The sequence below is a fragment of the Coenobita brevimanus genome, chromosome 70 (assembly GCF_032717465.1).
Source record: "Coenobita brevimanus isolate Jiangsu-jjx chromosome 70, ASM3271746v2, whole genome shotgun sequence".
Lineage (NCBI taxonomy): Eukaryota > Metazoa > Arthropoda > Malacostraca > Decapoda > Coenobitidae > Coenobita > Coenobita brevimanus.
In genome coordinates, this window is record NC_137023.1 from 48,796,545 (window position 1) to 48,822,796 (window position 26,252).

The 26,252-nt window shown below is 39.0% G+C and overlaps 1 protein-coding gene across 1 annotated transcript in view; it reads right to left on the reverse strand.

Moving 5' to 3' along the window:
• Nucleotides 1–26,252, reverse strand: part of Ziz (dedicator of cytokinesis protein Ziz) — a 251,109-nt gene that overhangs the window by 36,452 nt on the left and 188,405 nt on the right. Inside the window, exons 27-32 of the mRNA XM_080277570.1 lie at nt 24,068–24,188; nt 21,886–22,094; nt 17,985–18,126; nt 13,303–13,341; nt 7,135–7,316; nt 807–887 (exon numbers count right to left, since the gene is read on the reverse strand). Coding sequence (XP_080133696.1) covers nt 807–887; nt 7,135–7,316; nt 13,303–13,341; nt 17,985–18,126; nt 21,886–22,094; nt 24,068–24,188 — 774 coding nt within the window. The remainder of the gene's footprint in view (nt 1–806; nt 888–7,134; nt 7,317–13,302; nt 13,342–17,984; nt 18,127–21,885; nt 22,095–24,067; nt 24,189–26,252) is intronic.

Genomic DNA, 26,252 nt, shown 5'->3' on the forward strand with positions numbered 1-26,252 from the left:
CTTATGTTTTCAAAGGTCTCTCCTAATAGTCTGAAAAAACTAATAGTCCAAAAGACCCTCCATCCCCTGTCATTAGGATTACAGGACTTTTACTGTATGGAGAAAATTACTAACCCTTTCATTCACAATACAAGTTTCTACTGCAAATTCTCATATTAATGACTAGTTGACTATCCTGTCATCTCAATCAGGCAATGAATATTTTCATTCTATGCCAAATTCAGCCCCCTAAAAATAGGATTTTACTGCCATATACTAAATATCTTTACCTTTGTAATTTCTCTCTATTACTAGCTCTGAAAAAACTGAACAGATGACTATGACATTATTGAACACTGAATAAAGAGATTATGAGCAAATTTTCAGCCTTGTGGTATGACACTTTTCACATGGTCATTTTCAATGAACATGTCTTGCACAAGATTTCCATTAGTTTTCCAATGGCTGTTTCAGAAATTTATATGACCAACAGTTCTAGAGTAAAAAATGGAAAATATTTTATTTGTGGCAGAGCATGACAGCCAAGCCAGGAGCTTCTTTCATGTTTCCTTGGAAAAATTCTTTATTGTTTTATTTTATGAAGCTCATATCCCTATGCGACACAGGAATATATGCCACAAATCACTTTAAAGCTTTTCTTCCTAGAGACTTGCAAAAGTATTATTACAAAATTCACTTCAGCAGTAACACTCAGAAAAATAACATATTATGACATGATTCACATTATGTTGCCTGAAAGAGTTCACTGAAATATTCAGAACTGGAAATAAAGAAATACAACTTGGTGAAGATGACAAGTAACTCACCGGTCCATAGAAAGCAACTCTATAGTAGCGTCCTAGGAGTCGCTTCTGGGATGCATTGACTTCCACCACTCGTGAATATGCCTAGTCACCAGAATATGAAATTATTAAAGAGCTGGAAGATTAAACAGATTATGCTAACATTAAAATTTAAGGAGGTATTAGTGTGCTACTGAAACCATATTTTACTCTATATGGAGAAACTACTTTAGCTGATACTGGACAATATTACTGTAAATGACAACACTGAATAACCCATTGTTAACATGATTTCTAAATTATACATGTAACAACAGGAGGCTTTTTTCTTGCCCTGCAGTTAGTACTCTACGTATGTAGACTTCCAGATCCAAGACTTAATACCAGTACTCTGAATTACACTATAAAAATGTGGATACAGTTAATGGAAATCAGTGAAATATAAACTTAAACAATATAGGTAAATACTGAACAATGAAGGTTGTGGGAAAAGTATGAAGCATCACACTAAGTACAGAAACAAGTACAAAAATACTATACAAGAGGCAAGAGCTTCAAAGCCCTTTGGTAATATCCACCATGTGTTGTGGTGTGGGAGGGTGATTATGCGTGGTGTGCTGTACTATGTACTATGGCTTCACTGAGCTGTTAAAGTAAACAGAAGTGAAGCATCTGGTTTCCAAATATTAATGAGAGACAGATGGACAGGGCCACTCCTAGAGATGCTCCTGCATCTATAACCAGGTGGCAGTTCTTTCTGTTGCACATACTTTATGATGCAAAGAACATTTGAACAAAAGTATCAGAACACTTTAGGAAAAATTCTCTCCCACAGATCTTTGAGAAGGGTGCATTAAAGGAATTCTCTATGTTCACATGTCATGCATGGGGAAATGGGAACAAAGTGAGGGCAAACTAAACTTCAAGCAGATTCTATTTTAGGCCAGTGCTGTACTGGATCACCAAGCACTTACAACAATACATTATGGTTAGAAGTGCTTAATTATATGAGATGTGTTGATTTCTTGGGAATAGGTGGTAGAGGAAGATTCACTGAATGAGGATTCTGGATTGGCAAGATGTAACCGTGATTTTGTTCATACTTATGTACAGTAGGCCTGTGAGCATCATGGTTCTGGTTTGCACTAATCAAGATTTCCACGGCAATGTTAAGCACATTCGATATCAGTCAGCGTGGTAACTTTCACTGTTCACGTGGCAAAATTCTTGCTGAAGGAACCCCTTTGCACTCCACTTGAAGTTCCCGCATGGTGACAAATATCAACATGGATGGCCAACATGAGAGCAGTGCCTAACCTACAACCTGACAGTGATGATGAGGGCAAGTGTGAGGGCTCTGACACCTAGTCTAAGCCCCAGAAGGGTTAGAGGCACTTCAGTTCCCTCTTCTAGCCCCTCAGCCTCAGTTACTCCTCCCCTCCAGCCACCTAAATAACACTCCATATCCCATACAGCAGTCTGTATGCTTTAAACAGCCCTTCTTTTACCTGGTATTATTTGTAGAGGCTGTAAGTGCACTAAAATTAATGTCTTGTATGCTCTAGAGGGAGAAAAAAATTTTCAAGAGGGCCAGAGGGGAGACTGGGAAAATTTGGAGACGTTTCCAGACCCATTTGTCCTTTTACCGTGGGTTTCACTGTACCCATCTAAGTGGTTTGCATCAGCAAGGCAACATGCCCAGACCCATTAACTGCATTGCTCAGAGGGGCACTGGACTAAGAAGAGACACTGACTTATATCATTATCCACTAAAATCTCATTATACACTGTATGTGACCTTTTAGTGCATCAGAATTCTCATGGATACACTATATCAGACTATGATCTATTGTATCTGGATATGATCATGTGCAACCATTTGAGTTTGACGCACTACAGTAGTGTACTAACCTTAGGATATCATCTTTCTTCTTGCTACTGGTAATTGTGCTTCCAAGGCTGTGGCTCATACCCAAAATGTCACATTAAAATACTACATTGCAAAATAACAGTATTTAATTTCATGGTTCTGTTTATACCAGACTTTGGATATAATGGACCCCTTGACCCTACCAGACAACTTTCTTTTACAAACCAAACCAAGGCCTGGTACAGGGAGTGCATCCTGCGATCTACTAGGCAAATCTGTTAAATACTGAATCCAGGCTCAGAATTTCCTCTTCTTTTCATTATTATTTACTGAAATGAGTCCGACTGGGATTCACTGCACCTGACCTAAGGTCAGTATAATTGAAAAACGATTCGGTAGTACCCTCCATAGGACAGATGAAGACATCAATGCATCATTATTGTGAGGGTTTGGCCTGTGTTCCGTGATACATAATGGATCAATAAGCAATACATAACTATTATTGGTCCTCATTTCTCTATCTCTATCTATGAGGTCTGTTCTGAAAGTATCCGACCTTAAGCTTTAAAATAAATAACTAGTCTGTTGACCTAAGACACTAATCTCCCTCAAAATAGGCCCTTTCTGACTTGACGCACATAGGCCGGAATTCTTTTCAATGCCTGCAACCTTTTTAAGTCGGTTTTCAGTATCTCCCGTGGGTGCTTCGTCGCATTTGTCATGATCTCATCTCTTGGATGAATGTTGCACAATACATGCTGGAGTGTGCAAATCATGCTCCAGACTTTCTGAAGACTGTTATCACGGGAGATGAGACTTGGGTGTACGGGTACGACCTAGAAACCAACGCACAGTCGTCCCATTCGAAGTACGCAGGGTCGCCTCAATCAAAAAATGCACAACAGGTCTGCAGCAAAGTGAAGTGCACTCGCATGTTGAGTTTTATTTTTTTTTACTGTGGTGTTGTGCATTACGAATACACACCAGAAGGTCAGACTGTCAACAAACATTACCACCTCATTATCCGTTGTCTTCGTGACACAGTTTGGCGGAAGAGACAAGACCTTTGGAAAGTGGTAAATTGGAAGCTGCACCATGACAATACCTCTGCTCATTCTTCTGAACTGATTCAGGAATTTTTGGTCATGCACAACATTCCGCACATACAGCAGACTCCCTACTTACCAGACATGGCTCCGCAGGGTTGGCATTAAAAATCCACCCCCCTAAGACACACACACACACACACACACACACACACACACACACACACAAAATAAACTTATTTATTTATTTTTTTTTTTTTGGAAATTTCTTTTAAAAATTTTTTACTTTTTGCATATAAAAATATAGTTTTATATCACATTGATGAAAGAGGTCTAGGTACATATAATATTCATTAATACCCATTAAAATCTCTCAAAATAACTCCCAAACTTGGGTAAACTTTGGTAAATCAAGTCCATTACCCCTATCTTTACTTGTTCCTGGAAACATACAGCCTTATGGTACTGGTGCAATAATTACTCATACTAAGCAAAATTGCTTTGAATAACACTGACACTGACATTAACATTATTCCAAACATGTTAATATGGAAAGCTTGAAATATTTAACAAACAAAAATAATTTGAACAGAGGTATAACTTTCAAGTATATATTCATCACTATATTTCTTTTTGGATAATTTACTGGTAACTCTCCCCTTCTCCCTCTTTTCCTTTATCATCTCTCTCTCTCTCTCTCTCTCTCTGGGGGTCATCTCTATATTCCCAGGGTTCCATGTTCCCAAGGTTGGGTTAGGATAGGTTAGGAATGGTTTGGCTAAGTTAAGTTAGGTTGGGTTAGGACAGGTGATGTAAAACTGAGAAACACAGAACCCTGGGAACATAGATATGCTCCCTCTCCCTGCAGTCACAGTTATACATGCAGACAATACAGACATTTTCCTAAAGTCATACTAATGTTGCTCAAGATACAGTACTTTAATTATTTATTTAATAATTCTTAATGCCTTACTTACCTTCCTTTTCCCTATAGCTAATGAGCTTTCCTTTTGGGGCATTAAATATTTGGACATAGGTTCTCAATCTTTCAATTTTTGCACTTATTATTTGGTTGCAGTATATGCAGGTTGCTTTCTGTTTATGAGCATCATCTAATCCTGTCTTGCCCCATGGGGAATGTAGTAGCCTGGGGCTAGGCAAGTTGGTCCTGACATTTAAGATGAAAGTGACCAGCCTCATTCATCCCTGAGTGGTATTATGTGAGCAATAAACCCCAACCACCACTAGGATATAAACCTACACAGGCTCCATCTGGCTGGAGTGCCTTAATTACCCACTCAACTACCAGACACCATGGCTTGCTTATATGGTTACCACCCAGCATACTAAATGGTTTCCTGGTGTACAGGAAACCAATTGGTTTGTCACTCAGTGTAGAGTCATCCACAGACAGAAGAGGAATGAGAGAAGGAAAAAAAAGACAGAAGAGGAAGGATGGAAAGGAAGGAAGGGAAGAAAGGACAGTCACCCTACAGCAGTACTACATCGAGTGAGTGGATGGTGAGTGCCCCCACTTTATTATTTTCTAGAATATCAACTTCACCCCTCTCAGTTGCCTTTCTTCTGCCACTACCAGCAGGCATTTTGTTGCTATGGTCCTCTCTCTACCAAGAAGAAACTGAGACCGAGACACTAAGTCAGCAGTAGTTAAGCCTCACCTGTCCATTTCCTGTATTAATATGTACAGTACAAGGTTTCAAAGGCTTGGTTCAAATGGACCAACCTGTATCAGTATGTCTTAAACAAGTGTCTGTTCTCAAGATAACACTCTAAACCATTTTTTCAATCTAAATTACCTTGTAATTGCTTATTTTACCTAATTTACATTTAAAAAATGATGAATAATAATAAAACCCCAAAAAAGCCCAACAAAACCCAAGAAAAACAAGGAAAAAAAAGTGGGTTTAAAAAAAAAAAAAAAAAGAAGAAGAAGAAGAAGAAAAAGAAGAAGAAAAAGAAAAAGAAGAAAAAGAAAAAGAAAAAGAAAAAGAAAGAAGAAGAAGAAGAAGGCTTTTCTCCAACCCTGTGACCCCATGTGACTTCTGGTTATTCCCCAAGCTCAAAACACTGCTGAAGGGTTCCCTATTTGAGACAAGAGAAGAGACAAGAAAGAATGCGATGAAGCACCTGAAGAAGATACTGAAAACTGACTTTGAAAAAGTTTTAGGCAGTGAAAAGAACACTGAACTGTGTGTGTCAAGTCAGAAGGGGCCTACTTTGAGGGGGATTAATCTTAGTTCAATGGGGTAGCTATTTATTTTTTTAGAACCTAAGGTCAGATACTTTCTGAACAGACCTCATATAGCCAGACATCACAATCCCATGAGGGGTGGCCATTTGTCTTTGAGTTAGGTGTTTCATAGAGAGGGGCTCTAACCCTCCGCCAACCCACATGTTGACACGTGGGGAACACATATGGGTTGGTTATGTGGTTACCACCCAGCGCTGTAAATGGTTTCCTGACTTGCATGAAACCACTAGGCTAGTCACTCAATGTAAAGCTACCTGTCACTCTTCTTTCCTTTTCAGGTGGCTTTGCACTGTTTGACAAGCCTAATGGTTTCATGTATGGCAGGAAACCATTTACAACATTGGGTCGTAACCATATAAACAACCCATAAGTGTTCCCTGTGTGTCAACATGTGGGTTGGCAGAGGGCTAGTGCCCCTCCCCATAAAACAACTAACTCAAACACAAATGGCCACTCCTTAGGGGACTGTGACTTCTGGCTATAAACAGAGATAGAGAAATGAGAGCCAACAATAGTTATGCACTGCTTACTGATCTATTATATATGAAGGAACAAAGGCCTAACCCACATAATAATAATGCAATGATGTCTTAACCTGTCCTATGTAGGGCACTTACCGGATCATTATTTATATGTGCAGCACTGACCCCATGTCTGGTGCAGTGGATCCCAATCGGACATTTTATATAAGGAACTGTCGGATGTACCATCTACATTTTCCCCCAGTTAATCCATTATAACAAGGTCTCATTACTGAGTATGAGGAATATTCTTACCTCATCTGCATGGGATGTGACATATCCAGTAATAGATTTCACAGTACTCTGTTACTGTTATTCTGTTTAGGTGGGTTATCATTTCATTTAAGGATGGAAATGCTTCAGTCCTAAATCATTAAAGTCTGTTAAACATCCTTTCCACTAAGGTCAGTTGGAATTTTTATTAATTATATCTGTTATATTATTTGTTGGTGGATGTGGTAAGTGAGGGGTGGCAATGAGAGATTCCAAACAGACTGCCATGTAGCATTAGCAAAAATAAGAGATGCATGGCATTAAATACAATAACAGATTATCATTTGGTCTCTCACAGTTCTGAAACAAGGTAATGTGTAAACATATAATGTATAGGGCCAAAATGCCTCCAATAATAAGCTATTTAGACCTGATAGAGGTGAGAGTAACACTGGACAAGGGCTGGATAGTTGCGGCGGGCTTCATAGATGGGCACCAAGATGCGGTAGAGGTTCCCCAGCAATTCATATCGCTCAGCTCGTTCCACCAGTCCTCCGGCCAGTTCCAGTTGGGCAATTAATGAGTCCATTGTGAACACTGTGTCCACCAGCCCTACAGAAACAATGATGGAATTAGGACCTCATCAGGTGAGTTTATGAAAAATAGTCATTTGCACTATTTTTTGTTTTTTAATGTGACATATAAAGCTTTTACCCATGTAAGCCTGAAACAGAAGTAATTCTCATGATAATCAATCCTTGACAATGGTCATCACATTTATGTATGATTAATATGCAAACAGTATCTTAAATACTGGCACATATCCAAGATAAGAAATGTGATAGAAAGATCACACAGTTCATATTTAATAGCACACATTCAGAAAAACTGCACATAAATTCCTTCTTAACTAGCAAAAATAACACTAAATCTCAGATTACTTTACACATGAAATTTATGCTTAGACTGCTTACTGAATATTAAGATTTTGTGACAAAAACCTGATACTAAAACTGCACAATGAACATGTTAAAAGAAAAATATCTGCTACACTCAAGCATGGGGGAAATATGAACTGGGAGGAAGCCATGAAATATAAAACACATATAATAAGGACATTCAAAGGCAAACAGGTACAGGCCATACAAGAAAGATAGAAATCACTCAAAATATTCAACGAAACAAAGAAAATAGGCACCCATAAGCATCAACACACATGTATCAATAACAAGTAGAAATTTTTGCCTATGATTAATACTACGTAACTGATTTCAAGCCACTACTTCAGCTGATTCTATGTAACTAGAGTTAAGTACTGTATTCTTAACTGTATGACTACTGGTAACACACACACACACACACACACACACACACACACACACACACACACACACACACACACACACACACACACCGCTCGCTGGCGAAGTGGTAACGTTCTCGCTTGCCATCTGGTAGATGGGAGTTCACGCCTCGCTCAGGTTGCGAAAAGTTTCACTGACGAAGTGGGTGGTTACTGACCCCCTCGAGCAAGGGGACGGGTGTGTGGGTGTGTGAAGGTCACAGCCTTGCCCTTAGATCGGACTATATGAGCTCTCAGCTCCCTTCTGGGAGGGTAAAATGCTGACGATGATGACCATCAAGTGATCCTGACCGACCCGGTGAATTACACACAAGCAGGCAGGAATATACACACACAAACTTAACCTTCCATTCCATGTCTTATACATAAAAAATATTGCATTACACTTTATCACTTAACATATAACACCCATGTAAATTAACCAAAAGCATGAGCATGAAGCTTCTAAAGACTAATGTGAAAAACCCTATACTCATTGCATTCTTTTTTGTATGCAGTAAGAATAATAATAGTAATAATAATAATAATTAAAAAAAAAAATAATAATAATAATAAAAAAGATAACAATAATAATAACAATCAACTGGTTTACTGCCTCTCAAAAGTACCAGTCCTTCCAAAGGAATTCACTCAGGCTTGACACTCAATTACACTTTTATAATTATAAGAATTGTGACATCACTCATATACAACACTGACTTCATGATTTTAAAAAATAAAAATGATTATGGAGCTCCAATCACATTGAGCCGGTGCAGGTTTATATCCAAGGGATGGTTGGCGTTTACTGCTCACGTAATTCCACTCATGGATGTGTGAGGCTGGTCATTCTCATATTAAATGTCAGGGTCAACTTGCCTAATCCCAAGCTCCTACATGTCTCATGGGGCAACACTAGATTAGATGATGAATGAATGAATGAAAAAATAAAAAAAATAAAAATAAAATACTGTAAAAATAAAAAGTGACGGCAATTAAACTCTATACAGTAGTTGCTCGTCACAACACCTCTCCTCAAATAGTAGCTTCTTGAAAAGAGAAAGACTTTGAGCTGTACTTTAAAAGATTCCACAGACTTCAAATGCCTTATTAATAATGGCAATTTATTATAACCTTGGGGTTGCACAGGACGACGACCAATCAGAGAAAGTCGACTGATAACAGCTGTGGGCTCACTGAGGCACAAGGAATCATCTTCACTTCTTAACATCAAACCAAGGTGTGTCAACTGAAAGTTTAAAAATTTAGGAAGATACTCTGGTTCGCCAAACTTAAGAACCCTGAGTAATAAGACAGTTAAAATTCAGTTTTAGCCTTCACTGGCAACCAGTGCAACTCAATTTGAAATGAGATGGTTGGGTTTCTTGAGGGGGGGCCAAAGGAACCAAAGGCTGGAAGCCCCAAAGTTTGTTCCCTCCAAGAAAAAAAAAATAAAATAAAAATAAATATATAAAAGCATAAATAGAAGAGAGCCACATTCAAGTTCTGCTCATTTTGAGATACATGGAGACACTGTATAAAAAAGACTGAAGGTGACAGGTAAAGGGAAATACAGACAAAGGATGACAATCTGAGACCTGACCTGTTGCATACATGAAGGACTAGGAGTATCAGTTAGCTCTTGCATTAAAGAATTGGTAGGAAAAGGACGAAAGTTTGCCAAACAGGTGCTAAGTGCTTGCCACAATGGAGGAAAACTGCAAGCAGACAGTTCAAGAGAATGACTACAGAAGCTGCAAAAGAAAAAGAGATAATGATGCAACAGCATGGTGAGGAGACAGAAGTTGAAATCAGTAAGAGGGAGAGAGTTGATGAGAGAAGCCTTAGACTCCACCCTGTTGAGAAGAGCTGTATGTGTGGAGCCTCCCTCACACATGAGAGTTGTACAGTATTCTACACATGGGAGAATAAAACTCCTATATAAGGCCAACAGCTATGCAGGAGTAAAGACAACATGGAGTCAGCTTAGCACACCTAATCTCTTGGAAGCAATTTTGCAAGAGAGGCAATATGATCTTCCCATGCTAAATCCCAAAAGCTTGAAACCTCAAGTATATTCAGAGATAATGCAGGCTTTAGTTGAAATTAGTATTCTTCAATATTAATGGATACTCCTGTGGAAGAGTGTGGCAAGTGGAAAGATGTAAAACCATGTTTTGGATTTATTAAAAACAAGGTTACTTTTACCTCAATCACAGATATGAGTCAGGTCAGAAATTAGGTGTCCCACTGCCTCATTCTGTTTGGTGAAGAAATTGCTGTGATGGACACTGAGATAAGTGGATGGAAAGGTGAGGGGTGGAGTCATCAGCACAAGACTGGATACGTCAGATGTACAGCTTAGGAGGCCAATGATAAAATGAAGGTAGAGAATTGGTGACAGGATGGAACCCTGAGAAACACTGCTGTTAATAGCTCTATGAGAAGATTGGTGGCTGTCTACAGCAACAGCTACAGAACAACCAGAAAGGAAGCTAGTGGATGAAAGCAGAGACAGATGGATTGAAAACATAAGAGGACAATTTGGAAATTCATGATTTGTGCCAGCCTTGATCAAAAGCCTTTGAGATGTCATTTGCAATGGCTAAGCTTTTGCCAAACTCCCTAAAGAAAGATGACCATGTGTCTGATGGAAAAGTGAGATCATCAGTGGACCATCCCTGGCAGAACCCACATTGGTGACTGGAAAGGACATTATGATACAAAAGGTGCTGTAAGAACAGATTGAAAACTTTATGAATATAGGAAGTTAAAGCAACTGGGTGGTGGTAAGAGAGCTGATAACAGTCACCCTACTTATGGGATGGGTAGAATGAGAGCAAATTTCCAGCAAGATGGAAAGGTATAATCTAACAAATAATGGTGAAACAGTTTACCTGGGCAGTGTGTAGCAAAGATGCATTGTTCTTGATGACAATACAAGTCAGGGACCCCATCAGGCCCATACCCCTTGTTAGTATAGTACTGAGGCCAACAAGGGCAGGAAGTAATGTACATCAACAGAAGAAATTTTAATGTCAGTCAAGAGGAAGTCAGAGGAGGTAAGAGATGCACGAACAGAACTAGAAATCATTTATGGTGGAACTGGAAGAGAAAGTCTGGGCAAAGAGTTCTGCCTTTCAGAAGAAGACACAGCTACAAAGCCATCAGTGTGGGAAAGGGGAGGGAAGGAGGATGAAGTAAAGTTGTTAGAAAGGCTTTTGAAAGGATGCCATGAGTGGGAAAAATATGAGACTAAGAGTTCAGAGCATTTAGTACAAATTAAATAATTCTTAACGCATGGATTGCGAGCCACAGCTCAGGCTGGAAAGCGCCGTGTTGCAAGCCACAGCTCAGGCAGTGCTAACCTTTCGGTGGCCGTGCATCACTGCTCATTACTCCACCCCTATGCAAACTTACACATGGTGGTACACAAAGACGCAGAGAAAGAGATTTTTTCTTTTCCACCAGATGATGCCCTGGAAGTTTATCTTAAAGTTTATAATAAACAAAAACTATTTTTTTTTTCTTCATTTTTTCATTACTCCACCCCTATGCAACTTACACATGGCACGACGCAAAGACGAAGAGAAAGAGATTTTTTTTTTTTTCCCCCCCCCACCAGATGATGCTCTGGATGTTTATCTTCAAATTTATAATAAACAAAACTATTCCTTTCATTTTTTGCACACCATAGGGTGGGATAAAAAAAAGGAAACTGCGCAAACCATGGGTTAACAGAGTGAAAAGAAGCATAAACTATCCAGGCATCAGTCACTGTAGAAATAATAATATAGGGTACTAATAGTAATCTTCCTTGATTTTGTATTACCTTTCTGTTTTCATGTAAAATAACTAACAGGATATAATAACAACTTCCAGTACTGACTGTGACACATACTTACGTCCTGCAAATTAGTTAACACATGGATATATGATAAGTTTCTGCATCATTAAAGTATCGATTATTTCATACTGCAACCTGGATGTTCACCAAGAAAAACATCACCTCACACACATGTTTAGAATTCAATGAAAGCCATAAGCTTCATGTGCTGTACCTGGATTAGCTGATTAAGTTAAATCCCTAAGTGTTGTGATGAAACAGAGTAGGAGCCTTAACAATAGTATACAGTACATATTCAAATCAATAGTGTATTTTTCTGATGAGACAAAACCTGGTTCTCCTCTGTAGGGAGGCTGATGGTATTTACCTGTAGGCACATATGCATGGTGGTGATAAGAGGACCATCTTAACAAAGCCACAAGGTCAGGAAGAGAGATGATGGAACTTCAGTATGCTCATAAAACAATAAGACTTTGTAGGAAGTTTACTAGAATAAGGAAATACTGGAATGAAAATGTCCCAAAATTCTTCAATAAAATACACTGCACCAATGAAATTTCACAAATTATTCTTCCAAAGATAGCAGTCTAGGGTTTATTAGGGAAAAAAAAAAAAAAATGAATGCCAACTGAGATACATCATCAAGTAGTGGTCTTAAAAATAAATGGACACATTCTTTGGGAAATGAGGTAGTAATACTTGATATGGGGTAACAATCACGTCAAAGAGCCAAACACTAGGAACAAAGGAGGGGGCTTAAAAGTGTGGCAGATGTCATTAGCAAACTGGATTTAGGTATCTTGCTGAAGGTTATATCACCTTGGCTCTAGGAAAACACCTCCATACTACAAACTGATTCAGGATCAGTTTATTTATTAGCTCATAAGCACAATACATGATACAACACATCTTTCCTTAATTGTGCAGCTGTGTTGAAATAGTTCCCTAACTAACACCATGGTTGTGAAACTAACTAACTAACACCATGGTTGTGAAAGATGAAGCTGCATTCCCTAGTTTCCAAATGACAGACTTGAGTGAAAACTATTACTTGTACAGCAAATGGCCAAACACTGTTTCTTATAATACTGTGGCATGACATTTGGGTAAATGCAGCAGCATATTTCAAGTAATGCGTATATCAAATAACATGATGGGTAGAACTTATATAAAAAAATCAGTCAATCAATCAATAAACCTCATGCATTACACAGCATGAAAAGTTCTGCAATTCTGGATAATGCACCTCATCTATCTTAACTCTATTGTGCATCAATATATCAAAAAAAATATATTAAACTTGCAACTATAACTATAACCCTTAATACTAATAACTGGTGCATCACTCACTAGTCAAGATAAAGTAACGGGTGGTAGAACATGCACTCGGACACACTCTGAGTACGTACCAGTGTGAAAGTGCGAAGTCTGGGAGCTGCATGCATCATCTAACAGGAACAGGACACAGCAAGCAGAAGAATTAAAGTAACAGCCAGTCAAAGCACCAAGCTCTCTAGATCTTTCCAGAATAATTCTTTTAAGTTGAAACATTTAACTCTTGCAAATATTTATGGTGCCCCAATAAAGTTACAGCCACTGACAAGTGCTCTTTTCAGGTAAGGTCACTGAATACAATACTGCGATTTTATCTATATGAGGAATGAAAGAACAGGAGCTTAACTTTGTACAGATATGTCATCTACTGGTGTAATAATGAGAGCTGTGGACTAATCTCTAAAAGAACAATAAAATGAATACTGTACTGTTATGCAAATGATTTTTAATGTTTCCTCTGTATAGCTGTTTTATGCATGAAAAGCTATGGATTAACAGTAACCAAGCAGGTCTCACAAGGCTGAACATAATGTAGCAAGAATTAGCGAAAGACTGATGATACGTATATATAATACTGTAGTTTATTTTTTCTACTTCCTGTACTTCTCACAAACATAATGTGGAAGGGAAAGTACAATACAAAAACCAGCAAGAACCTTGCTATCATAATACTGTAGACCAGATTAGCTCCATTTTTTTTTTTTTTTAATGTGAAAAATCAACCAGGTAGCTTAAAGAACATGAACAATCTCAAAAGTCACTGGCAATTTTTATAGCACAATGCATCAATCCCAACAAGCATAACATTGTGAGACCTCTTGAGCAAAAATGTATCTAATGCAACAGTATTCCTCTTTCTTTGTCAATATTCCCACAACATAAACATTAAAATAATTAAGCTTTCCCCATTAACATGTCTACAAGGCATACCATACCAGAATTACCTGTGCAATACTTAATACCAAATATTATAAATCTATATTACTGGTAAGTACACTAGTGTATTTTGACCATGTAGACATCTCAACCAATACTCTATTCAGTCAATTTGTGAGTAACACAGTACAGTACTGTCAATGTCCCATTACATCTGAAAATGTAGAGACTGGAAGCTACTCTGTCTTCTCTCTTCAACAACTGTTTATCTTATTACCATACGCTTGTCATAACTGTAATTTGTTTTTTATCTTCGGCAAATTTTTATCTTATCACCATGCTCTTACCACCACTGTTTCCCATTTAGTGTATTTTTCTTTTAGTGCTGGTTTGGTTTTCCTTTTGGCATTACTGACCAATGCAATTTAACCTCTTTCATTTCATATGTGGAGCCCATGACTACAGTGGACAAAGTACCACTCTGGTTAAGACTGATCTTCAATAATGAAAAGATATGGAATCACTCTCGTAGCTGTTGCTAAAGAGAGACTCTGGGTCTCAATAAGGACTTTGCTTTTGCTGAAGGATGGGGTGGAGTCCAAGTGCTACAAAGCAAGAGGAGACTGGTGGACGGTGGGATGGGCAGGGAAGAATGGGATGAGGAAGAGTCAGCAGCAAGCTGGTGGGGCAGCGCTGAAGGGGGGCTTTGCAAACTGAGAGAAGAGTAAGTTAACAGCATGGACTGGGGTTAGGTTGTCGTTGTTGATCAATCAGAGTCTGCTTCTCTATGCAGACCCACCAACCACAGGCAAGCAACCACCCCTGAAGGGCTGTCCCATTCAGTGAACCAATGTTCCTTTGTGACTGACAGTGCCCTGCCACAGCAAGGCGTGGAAAAAAGTTTGGTTCCTGGATGGATGCCACATTTGCATCACTCCACCCAGTTAACAGAGACATCATAGCAGGCCCCATTTCATCCTGTAATCTGACTATATGGTTACTGCCCAGATTGTACATGGTTTCCTGGGTTACAGGAAACTATTAGGCTTGTCACTCAGTGCAAAGCCACCTGAAGTGGAATGAATAGTAAAATGTGACAGGATGCATAGGGAGAAGTAGGAAGAGAGGAGGGCAGACACTGACATAGAATAAGAAAAGGGAGGGAAGACATAGGAAGCCTACATTAAGTAAGTGGATGATGGTCACCACCAATAAAGGTTGGTAGCAGGGGGTGAGGTAGAGTGACTGAGTGAAAAGTAAGAACCATTTGTGAAAGAATGTTAAAGAGAAGCTAAACAAAATCAAGCCACTCAACCAAAATTTTACATACGACTTGCCTGTCAGCGCTACTTTTGGTATTAACAGTAATAATCACCCCTTATTATTCTGCCACACTGTATCTCCATTTATACTGACATATATGTGTATTTTTCATGCCTTAGAGAGCTGGCCCATTTTCACCAGCCATTAGGACACTTAGGCTAACCACACGATTCTGGAAAAAAAAAAAAAAAAAAAAAAATATATATATATATATATATATATATAGTACATAAAATTTTTTACTGTCTGTTACCTGGAGAGTATGGGGGAGTTTACCAAAGAATAAAGAAAAAACAACCAGTACTGTACTGATATAAATGCCTTTGCTGTGGGAATATTAACATAACTGCCATATGTACTAATTGCAACCAAAACAAAACAAAACAAAACAAAACAGATGAATACTAACTGTGTATTACATGTACAGCAGACCCACCGTATACGCAGGTGTAATACTAATTAGACTTGTTTTTACATATTCTTGAACTATTCTCTAACTTCAATAACCGCAGAAAAAAAACATATATGAGAATCTATGTTAATCCAACTACACATAACAATAAAAAATGATTGAAAAATGGGTGGCTGGTTTCACTGACCATGAAAGATTCTACTTGGCAACAAGGATTCAATCACAAGTACACAGATAAAAGTCTAAGTCAAGACTCTCTCACACATCTTGTTATATAGGACTGATCTTTTTTTCCCCCCAATGGTTAACCCACATTGTACCCACGACGTGTGATGCACGTCGCAACTTTTTTCAAGCTCAGTCCCCACAACATACGATGAACGTTTTGCTATTGCAAGGTCCGTCATTTGCACATTTTTCAAATTTTGCACGAGATTTTTGGTACGTATACACAGGACCCCTTACTCTACCACACCTTAGAACATTTTAGTACATTAATGATACTGTGTGTGCTTGAGATAATACTAGGCTTGCTATATTAGTAGGGCCTGTAAATACACGATAATATGACACTCACTATAATAGCAAGACCTGTGGTGAAAACTGGTATAATGTTAGTGGAAAAGTATAATGTAAGCTGAAAAACAGAATGTAAAAACAAGAGTCACAGTGAGTCAACTGTGCAAGAATTCGGCAACTTTCACGTGTTTGTGAATGAAACAATGCTTATATCGCCTATATGTTTGTGTGAAAACCAATATATTCTTGTGCTACATGTAAATTTGTACCAAATTAATAAATCTCTACATATTTTTAGTGGTTTCCAATAGTTACCCTACCACAGAAAACGCGACAGTAGCAGCACGGCTACAGAAAACACAATAGATCACGTGTTCAGAGGGTCACCTGTCTAGACCATTTTTAAACTCAGGTGAGCACTTTCTTGGTGATTTTCCATTGTTTCTCTCCAAAAGCAGAGGTTTGAGGGGGGAAAAAAAAAAAAATCGAAAATTTGTCGGATCTTGGGGGCGGGTTTTGTAATAAATTAGTCGGTATGTGGCAGGTTAAGCTTCCAGCCAACAAAAATCTAATAAAGTTACTGAACATCGTTGTCTTCATCACTGTGGTCAACGTCGTAGTTGCTGCTGTAATTGCTGTCAATGTTGCTGCTGTTGTCAATGTCACTGTCATCGTCCTTAGTGTCATCAACATATAAAATTTTCCTTTTTTCTGTTGTTCACAATATAACTGTAAGGGACGTACATTATCTTGGCTGGACATTATCAGCCAAATTCTTACATGATCCATTAACTATAATAGTAGTAATAGTAGTAGTCGTAGTAGCAGTAGTAGTAGTAGTAGCAGTAGTAGTAGTAGTAGTAGTAGTAGTAGTTAGTAGTAGTAGTAGTAGTATTTAGTAGTAGTAGTAGTAGTAGTAGCAGCAGTAGTAGGTACTGAGAGTAGGAGAAGGGGGGGAATGATGTGCAGATTGTTAGATGTCATAAATGGATGACAGTCAGCATAGCTGGCCAGCAGCATCCATATGCAAAGGAAGGTTGGAATATGTTTGTGTGTGTGTGTATATAATATATATATATATATATATATATATATTTATAAATCCACCTCTATGGTGTATGTATCAAGCTGATATACCTGATGTGAAGCAGTCTGATCTGATCCCTGGCCTTTATTAAGCAATACAGGAAAATAAGAGGCCATGTCAACTGTTGGTTTTCTGATGGTTAAATACTGTAGGCTGTGTTCTTGTGCTAGAATATCAGTGGGAGGACAGTTTTGGTCATACGAAACAGGTATGCAATCAACAAATGTCCAGGTTCCCATAATGTCTGAACTTCCGTGCCTATGTATTTGTGTCAGTGCCAGCTTCCACTCATGGTACCCTTGCGAATATGGAGGCTCTACTGTAATGATTCTGTATTTTTTATCTACATTTCAAACAAGCTCATGACCCTATGCCATGATACAATTTAGAAATCAAACATAAATAACAAGCCATTGTAACACAAAACCAAGCAGAGATGAGCTATGTGTACAAAAATAATGCAGCACGATAACCTTAGCAAGTTGCCTCTCATCAAAGAGAGCCTTGGAAATAAACGAGCCAGAAGTTAGAGAACCTACCAGCATCAAGGCGAAGATTTGACTCATCCCTGGGGATGTTGGGTGAGATGATGGAGAAAGATTGGCAGCCATCTGGGAACTCCCCTTGGTGACGCAGATACTCTGCCATCAGGGCTGCAATATGAAGCTGGCAGAAAGCAGCCTGCCAGCAAAATACTAAGTATCATTAGTATCACTATTCAGAGGAAATAAAACTCAACTGCAAGGGAAATATTACCACATTGCTCAGTGACATGGGTATATATTACGTCACTCATTATAGGAAGACAAAAGGCCTAGTGTAATATTCTAATACAGAATATTCTTGAAAAAGGATAGGTGGTATGTGATCACCCACCATCACTCACTCAATACAGCACTACTTTTTGCTGATTCTACACACAGTGATAAGTCAAACATTATCCCGTACTCTGTAGGAATCCATCTGTAACAATGAATGGTAACTATATAACCAACAAATGGATTGCCTGGTGGCCTTTTAGGTTAAAGTGAAGGTACTCTTTTCCAATATGGCCCATGAAGGTTACAGTACAATGCAGTACAAATACTTCACAGTACAGGCTTTTATATAAGACAGTCTCTTTTGGAAGGAAATCTTTACCTTGTCTTAGCTCAGATCAAGTTGAAAAAAAAAAATGCTACAAAAAGTACTGGTAGTGCAGTCAGGCCTTGCTATGCAACGAAATGCCAGAACTATGTAAAAGAAGTTCTATCCGGCCTCACTGGGTAACTGCAAGAATCTCTATAGCAATGGTTAGGAGCTATTTTTTGTGTGTGCATTATTTTAATTATATTTCCTTGTGAAAGCTAACTCTTCTTTTAAACTTTTTCATTCACTCTTCAATTCAGTTATCTTACATACATTAGCAGTTTTTACATAGAATACTGATGTACCACTGAGGAAGTGGTGTGCTTTAAGGGTAAGCAATATCCACTTTAATTTTCAAAAATCTATCTATCTATCTATATACCTAGGCTGCTTCCCCCAACGAAAGGGAGGTAGCCGAGACAGGACGACTCACTCTCCATTTACTCATCCATTCAAACACATTCATTCGCATCTTAGCCCCAAAGGGGAGAACGGACAGATCCTCACCGCATCACACCGCACAAGGGTCAACTGCGCAATGCAATCAGTGACATCCGCAACAGGGCCCGACAGCAGAACTGGTTTACCCCTGCCACATCATAACAGACCCATCCCCTTACCCGCACCTGACCTGACTAGCTGATCAGAACAAATGCGGGAGAATATCCCCTCAGGGCTGCGTCATCACTTATTCATTCACAATTTCTCTCCATTTATTTCTGTCACGCACAGCCACTCTTCCTTGCTCAACAGACATCCCTCTCGCATCCAGCGCTCTCTTCACACTGTCCATCCATCCTATTCGTGGTCTCCCTCTCAGTCTTACACCTCTCACATCAGATCTAGTTATCTTTTTCACCAATCGTTCATTATCCATTCTCTCCATATGCCCAAACCATTGCAACACCCTCTGCTCAACTCTACCAGCCATCTCCCGAACAACTCCAGTTCTCCTTCGCACTTCATCATTTCGCACTCGATCCATACGCGTCAGTCCACACACTCCTCAGACATCTCATCTCCATTACATTCAAACTTTTCCTCTCTGCTACACCCACATTCCATGTTTCAGCCCCATATAATGCAGTCGGTACCACAACACCCTCATACAGCCTTCTCTTTACATCCATTCTAAGCGAACGACATTTAAACACTTTTTTCATTCCTCCCAGCACCTTTCCTACTTCATTTATTCTAAACTTCACTTCTGCATCTATTCTTCCATCCACAGCAACATGTGACCCTAGATATTTAAAACAATCTACCTCCTCAAGCAACTCACCATTCAAAACTATATTCATCCCCCTACCATCTATCAACCTCGTACACTTCATCACTTTACTCTTATTCTCATTTACTTTCAATTTCCTCCTTTCACACACGCTTCCAAACTCCTCTACCAACTGTCTCAATCTCTCCTCTGAATCAGTCAAAAATACTGTCCACATAATATACAGAAACTAATAATTCATTCATTCATTCACCATCTATTCCAGGATTGCACCATGAGGAGCACAGGAGCCCGGGGTTAGGCAAGTTGGTCCTGACATCTAAGATGAGTGACCAGCCTCACTCATCCTTGAGTGGCAATACGTGAGCAATAAACCCCAACCACCCCTTGGATATACACCTACACAGGCTCAATCCTGCTGGAGTGCCTTAATTACCCACTCAACCACCAGGTGCCATGGTTTAGTTATGTGGTTACTACCCAGTGTAGCAAATGGTTTCCTGGTGTACAGGAAACCAACAAGCTTGTCACTTAGTGTTGAGTCACCCACAGACAGAAGAGGAATGAAAGAAGGAAAAAAAGACAGAAGAGGAAGGATGGAAAGGAAGGAAGGGAGGAAAGGGCAGTCACCCTAGAGCAGCACTACATTGAGTAAGTGGATGGTGACAGTCCCCACCTACCACCAACAGAGACAAATACCTACAAGCTGGATGGTCTTTACACAGCTACAATACATTGACATGGTTCTGTGCAAACTACCTTGTTGATTAACCCTTTAACCGCGGGTATTGTTTTGGTCTGACTGTCCTCTCCCGCGGGGGTTTCAGCCAAATGTAAACAAACCTTTTAACCTTAATAACTCTGCACAGAATAAAGCTAGAGAAAAAAATAAGGTACCATTAGAAAGTACTAACCTTCAGCTTTCCATTGATGTAGGTTTCATGACTTCGTTGACTTTCACAGGACGGGCAGTGCCGTTAGAAGTGAGGGGTGTAAAATCACTATTTTTCGCTCACACATCATTACCTTCGCTCATACACCATTACCAAATGCCAACCTCATTCTGATAATAATACTATAAACATATATGAACACTGCACATACGATAAACACCCACTCTGCGTTCACTGAGGCAGGTAAAAGGCACTGTAATTACCTGCACTTCACTGCCACATCAGCGGTGTTGTAATCACTATTTTTCGCTCACACACCATTACCAAATGCCAACCTCATTCTGATAATAATACTATAAACATATATGAACACTGCACATACGATAAACACCCACTCTGTGTTCACTGAGGCAGGTAAAAGGCACTGTAATTGCCTGCACTTCACTGCCACATCGGCGGTGTTGTAATCACTATTTTTCGCTCACACACCATTACCAAATGCCAATCACATTCTGATAATAATACTATAAACATATATGAACACTGCACATACGATAAACACCCACTCTGTGTTCACTGAGACAGGTAAAAGGCACTGTAATTGCCTGCACTTCACTGCCACATCAACATGTGTTGTCACTCACACAGCTGGACAGATACTGATGCGCGCTTGGTCAGGGGTGGGGTGGGGGGCCCCAGGGGGGGGAAGAGGGAGGTGGGGGTCGGCTGGAGTGAAAGAACTTAATAGCTACTCTCCCTTGAAACAATTGGCGCACGGAAAAAACGCGGGGTATTCAAAATATTCACAAACATTCGAGAATGACACCCGCGGTTTGGTCCAGTTTTTGCAACGTCATTCTGGAATGACACCCGCGGTTAAAGGGTTAATGAACATAAAAGAACACATCATCTCTCAAAATTTCTCATTGGCTGATCTTTGCTCTCCTGGTTATTTTCCCTCACTTACCCTGTACTGTATATTGGTTATTTTCTACCTCAGATATTGCCTGGCATGCAATTTTTAGACTTTCATGGGTGGGTGGTCCTAGACCAAATCTCCCCACTGAACCCATGTTATAATCACCCTGCTATTCAATAAAATGCTATGTGATGGGTTGTCACTTGATATAACTCCATTGTACAGAAAGAACTGAATGTATCTTCTAAAGAAGTTTTTAATTCCCTGACCTCTGAGAGATCACCATTCTTTATGTGATGTTTAGCCATAGCCTGGAGCCAAGTGGTGCGCAGTTCTGGAGTGGCAGCATATGAGGCAGCCAAGGAGTGCTGCAGATCACAGAGCATTTCAGGATCACGTTCATGTTCACGCATCTGGGCTGTTGCCACTAGCACTGTGCGGATCCGTTTTGTTAGGTCACGCACTTCACTAACAAATCCTGTGAAATATGAAATCCAGTTTTATGCATTCCATTTATTTTACTTTAAAAAAACTATGCCATATCCCCAACTTGAGTAATGATCCAAGACTAAGTACTATTAGACTGACTGGGACACTAAACACCAAACATAATGAAAAGGGAGAATGATAAACCATAGTATTATCTTTCCTAGAGCAAATATTAAAATTGCTGCTAGGATGGTGGGAATTATTCACCAGGAAACTTTATATGGACCACAGTAAGTAGCAGTGTCAGCCATGTACTCTGCATAATACAAGGTCTGTTCAGAAAGTATCCAACTTTACTCTCTAAAAAAATAAATAGTGATTTGCACACTCCGACACATCTTGTCCAATGTTAATCTGAGAGATGAAGGGGCCTACTTTGAAGGGGATCAGTGTACTAGCTCAACACGTTAGCTAAGAACTAATCCCCCTCAAAGTAGGCCCTGTCTGACTTGACACATGTAGCCCAACATTCTTTTCATGGCCTGAAACATTTTCTTAGTCAGTTTCTGGTTTCTCCTGCAGGAGCTTCATTGCATTCGTCATGATCTCTTCTCTCAACTCAAACTGGGAACCCTTCAGCAGAAATTTGAGTTGGGGAATAACCAAATGTCGCTCAGAGCCATGTCTAGTGAGTAAGGAGCCTGCCGGACCTGCAGGATGTTGTGCTTAACCAAAAATTCCTGAATCAGTTGAGAAGAATGGGCAGGGACGTTGTCATGGTCAGCTTCCAACTTGCCGCTTTCCAAAAGTCTGGTCTCTTCCACCGAACTGTGTCACGAAAATGACGGATAACGTCGAGGTTGTAATGTATGTTGACTGACTGACCTTCTGATGCGTATTCATGATACACAATAATATGGTAGTTGAAAAAACTGTCAACATGCGTAAGCATTTCACCTTGCCACGGACCTGTTGTGCTCTTTTGGCTGAGGCAACCCTGCATGCTTCCAATGGGATGACTGTGCTTTGTTTTCTGGGTCGTACCTGTACACTCAAGTCTCGTCTCCAGTGATAACACTCTTCAAAAAGTCTGGATCGTGATTTGCACACTCCAACATGTCTTGTGCAACATTCATCCGAGAGAAGAGGTCATGACAAATGCGACAAAGCACCTCCAGAAGATACCAAAAACCGACTTTGTAAAATGTTTCAGACAGTGGAAAGAATGCTGGGCTACATGTGACAAGTCAGCAGGGGCCTACTTTGAAGAGGATCAATGTACTAGCTCAACACGTTCGCTATTTATATTTTTTGAACCTAAGGTCGGACACTTTCTGATCAGATCTTGTACCCTTTAAAAATTATTTGAACCAAACAACAGTTCAAATGGGTTCCATTCATAACCCAGAATTAGATTAAAGAATAAATTTCTTTTTCATAAGTATTTACAGTATTTAGACTATGAATATAATCCTACAATACTAACAGACACTTTTAAACTGAAGGGACATCAACAACCTAACTTAATTGTATATATCGTATAGTGCTTAAATTGGATTTAAGCTCCACTGAGAAAACAAGAAATTTTTCATACAATAAATTAACAGGTAAAATATAATGCAGTAAAAAGCATTCCCACATCAAGAAGAACTGGTACTGTATTTACTGGTACTGATATGCTTCATCATCACTCTTGCCTAACTTCCCATGGATGCACAGAATGAAGACTTAAAACCTGGCTTCTTTCCTTCTTAAACATGATTCAAAGGAGAATGGAAGTCCTACATAAAAATAAAACTACATCATCAACATCATCAGTATCATTATCCAGACCTTTTTTTCTACCTAAGGATGAAGTAGGGTAGACTCCAGAATATAAGGAAAGACAAAGCACAGATACTCATTCACAAATAATTCAAGCCCATATAGTCCTGGCTCTTATATGGTGTAATGAAGGCCTAGTCATTTGTATTTTTTATTTATTATCTCTTTATTTTTTTGTGGACAACCCTTGCACCTGACCTGTGTTGTTCATGGCCTTGTCACTTGAAGCATAACTGTTAATGAGTGCCATGGACTCCTGGAAGCGGGAGTTGTTCAGGCCAATGATCTCACCCAGTAGCTGTGACACTGAGATGATCACCTGCAGCAGGAAATGTTATTTAGAGTAACATGTGGCAAGACTTTTATGCACTGATTTTATTTTTGTCCAGTGAAATGTATGTTTTTAGAGGAATATGTGGAATGATTATGATATATAGATATTATTAACTTCATCTCATTGACTGCATAATATAAAATTACAGGCAGACCCCAAAATACGATACCCCTAGATGTGATACCCTGGCATAACGATGGGGATAGAAATACCACCCTACCCTGCCTAACAATGGCCAAACCCCGATATAACGATGGGTTTTGTTTTTTAAAACTGATTTTGATGATATTTTGACTTAAATTTTGTGTTTAGGTTGATCTATATACTGTACTGTTTTTAAACTTAGATTAATGTGTTTTTAGTCATAGGTGGGGTGAACACTGATTTTTTGCAAACTTATTTTTGATGATTTTCAGATTTTGTTTGGGTTTAGTTGAGTTAGAAACTGCTTTTAGGCTTAGTTTATTTTATTTTAAAGCTATTTAGGGGTTTAGGTTAGCTAGAAACTTGTTTTTAGACTCATTTGGGTGGGTTTAGGACTTGGTTAGGAGGGAAACCCAAGGCTCAAAAACCCATCCCTGTACTTTACATGTTAAATCTACCCCAAGATACGATACCCCACCAAGCAATGGATTTTTACTTAACCAATTCCATCATTAAACCAGGGTATGCCTATGTATCAACAGTGGCATCACAAATGCCCCTAAAGGCTAGGATAAAACAAAACATTTATCATACTGTAGCAATCTACAGTATCATCTAATGCACTTGTATTCTAAGATATCAAGAAATGACATAAGAAAACATTCTGATGTAACAATTTCCAACACAATTTTCTTTCACAAGCAAAACCAATTCGGTGACAGTCACAAGATCCATAAAAATCAGGACAGGCTTTGGAAATGAGCTCCGACAAGATTGTAGTAATGTGGTTTCAACAAAGCTTAAAATCATTACCATACTCATGAAGAAGCAAAAAAATTATAATTAAAGTTTTGCAATGCAATCATTTCTATTTGGTATCTATAACTGGAGGATAATCTCCAAACGCCAATATAATGTTTGAAAGGTGTAGGTATTTCCAGGTGCTTTATGGACTCTGCCAAAGGATTATGATATCTAAATTTCTACTGGTGTGTCCCGTGGGATATTAAACCAGCCTAACTCTGTTCCTACATTATTAATTACAGTGCAACAATGGATAACTGATGGTCAAAATATGCAGTACCTGTGCAACAAGGAAGAAGGCTATAGGTTAATGCTGTTTTTGGTGGGGTATGTAACATTTTTCCATATTTCACTTGAAATTTGGTACAATAAAATACCTTGTAAACACAGAATTATCAATGACAGTAGATGCCTCTGTTAACTATTAGGGAAAAGAATAAAAGAAAATGGACAAGAAGATGCTGAAGTGTATAAGACAAAAAATTAATTTCAATAAATCAGAAGACAAGAAGAAAACAGTTTAAGACAGCACTTAACCCCTACCATGTAGTAGTGTATTTCATGGTATTCTAGCTACTACTAGATGATTTCATACAGCTATGGAGAGACTTTTAACTGTAAGGAACAGATACAGCCTTTGCTAACCCCTTTGCTATTAGAAAACCTTCCTTTGCTGAATAAAACCATCTGGTTGTAGCAGGAATAAAATGAAAAAAAAGTATCATCTGATTCAAGGAGTTACTGTACAAAGCTTTGCCAATTCCCTTCACACACCATGATGCAGCTGAATGCATTTGTTAAAGTACGTGGTTCAATGAGCAGTTGACATGACAGTACGCATCAGCAGGCTTAAAATTATCAACGTCTTAGCCATTTTTCCCACTTAAGGATGGGGCAAGTTAGAAGCCAGAAACAAGGAAAGATGGAGGATAAAACTGAAAAATTTTCAACAGCATGCCCAAATAAATGGACACTTAACTGTACTCCCACTTCCAAACTGAAAATGTTTCAACTATTACTTCCAAAAATTGGAATACCTAATTGAAGTATGTCACAATGTCACACTCCATCACATGGGACTTGGGCAAATGTTCTTTAAAG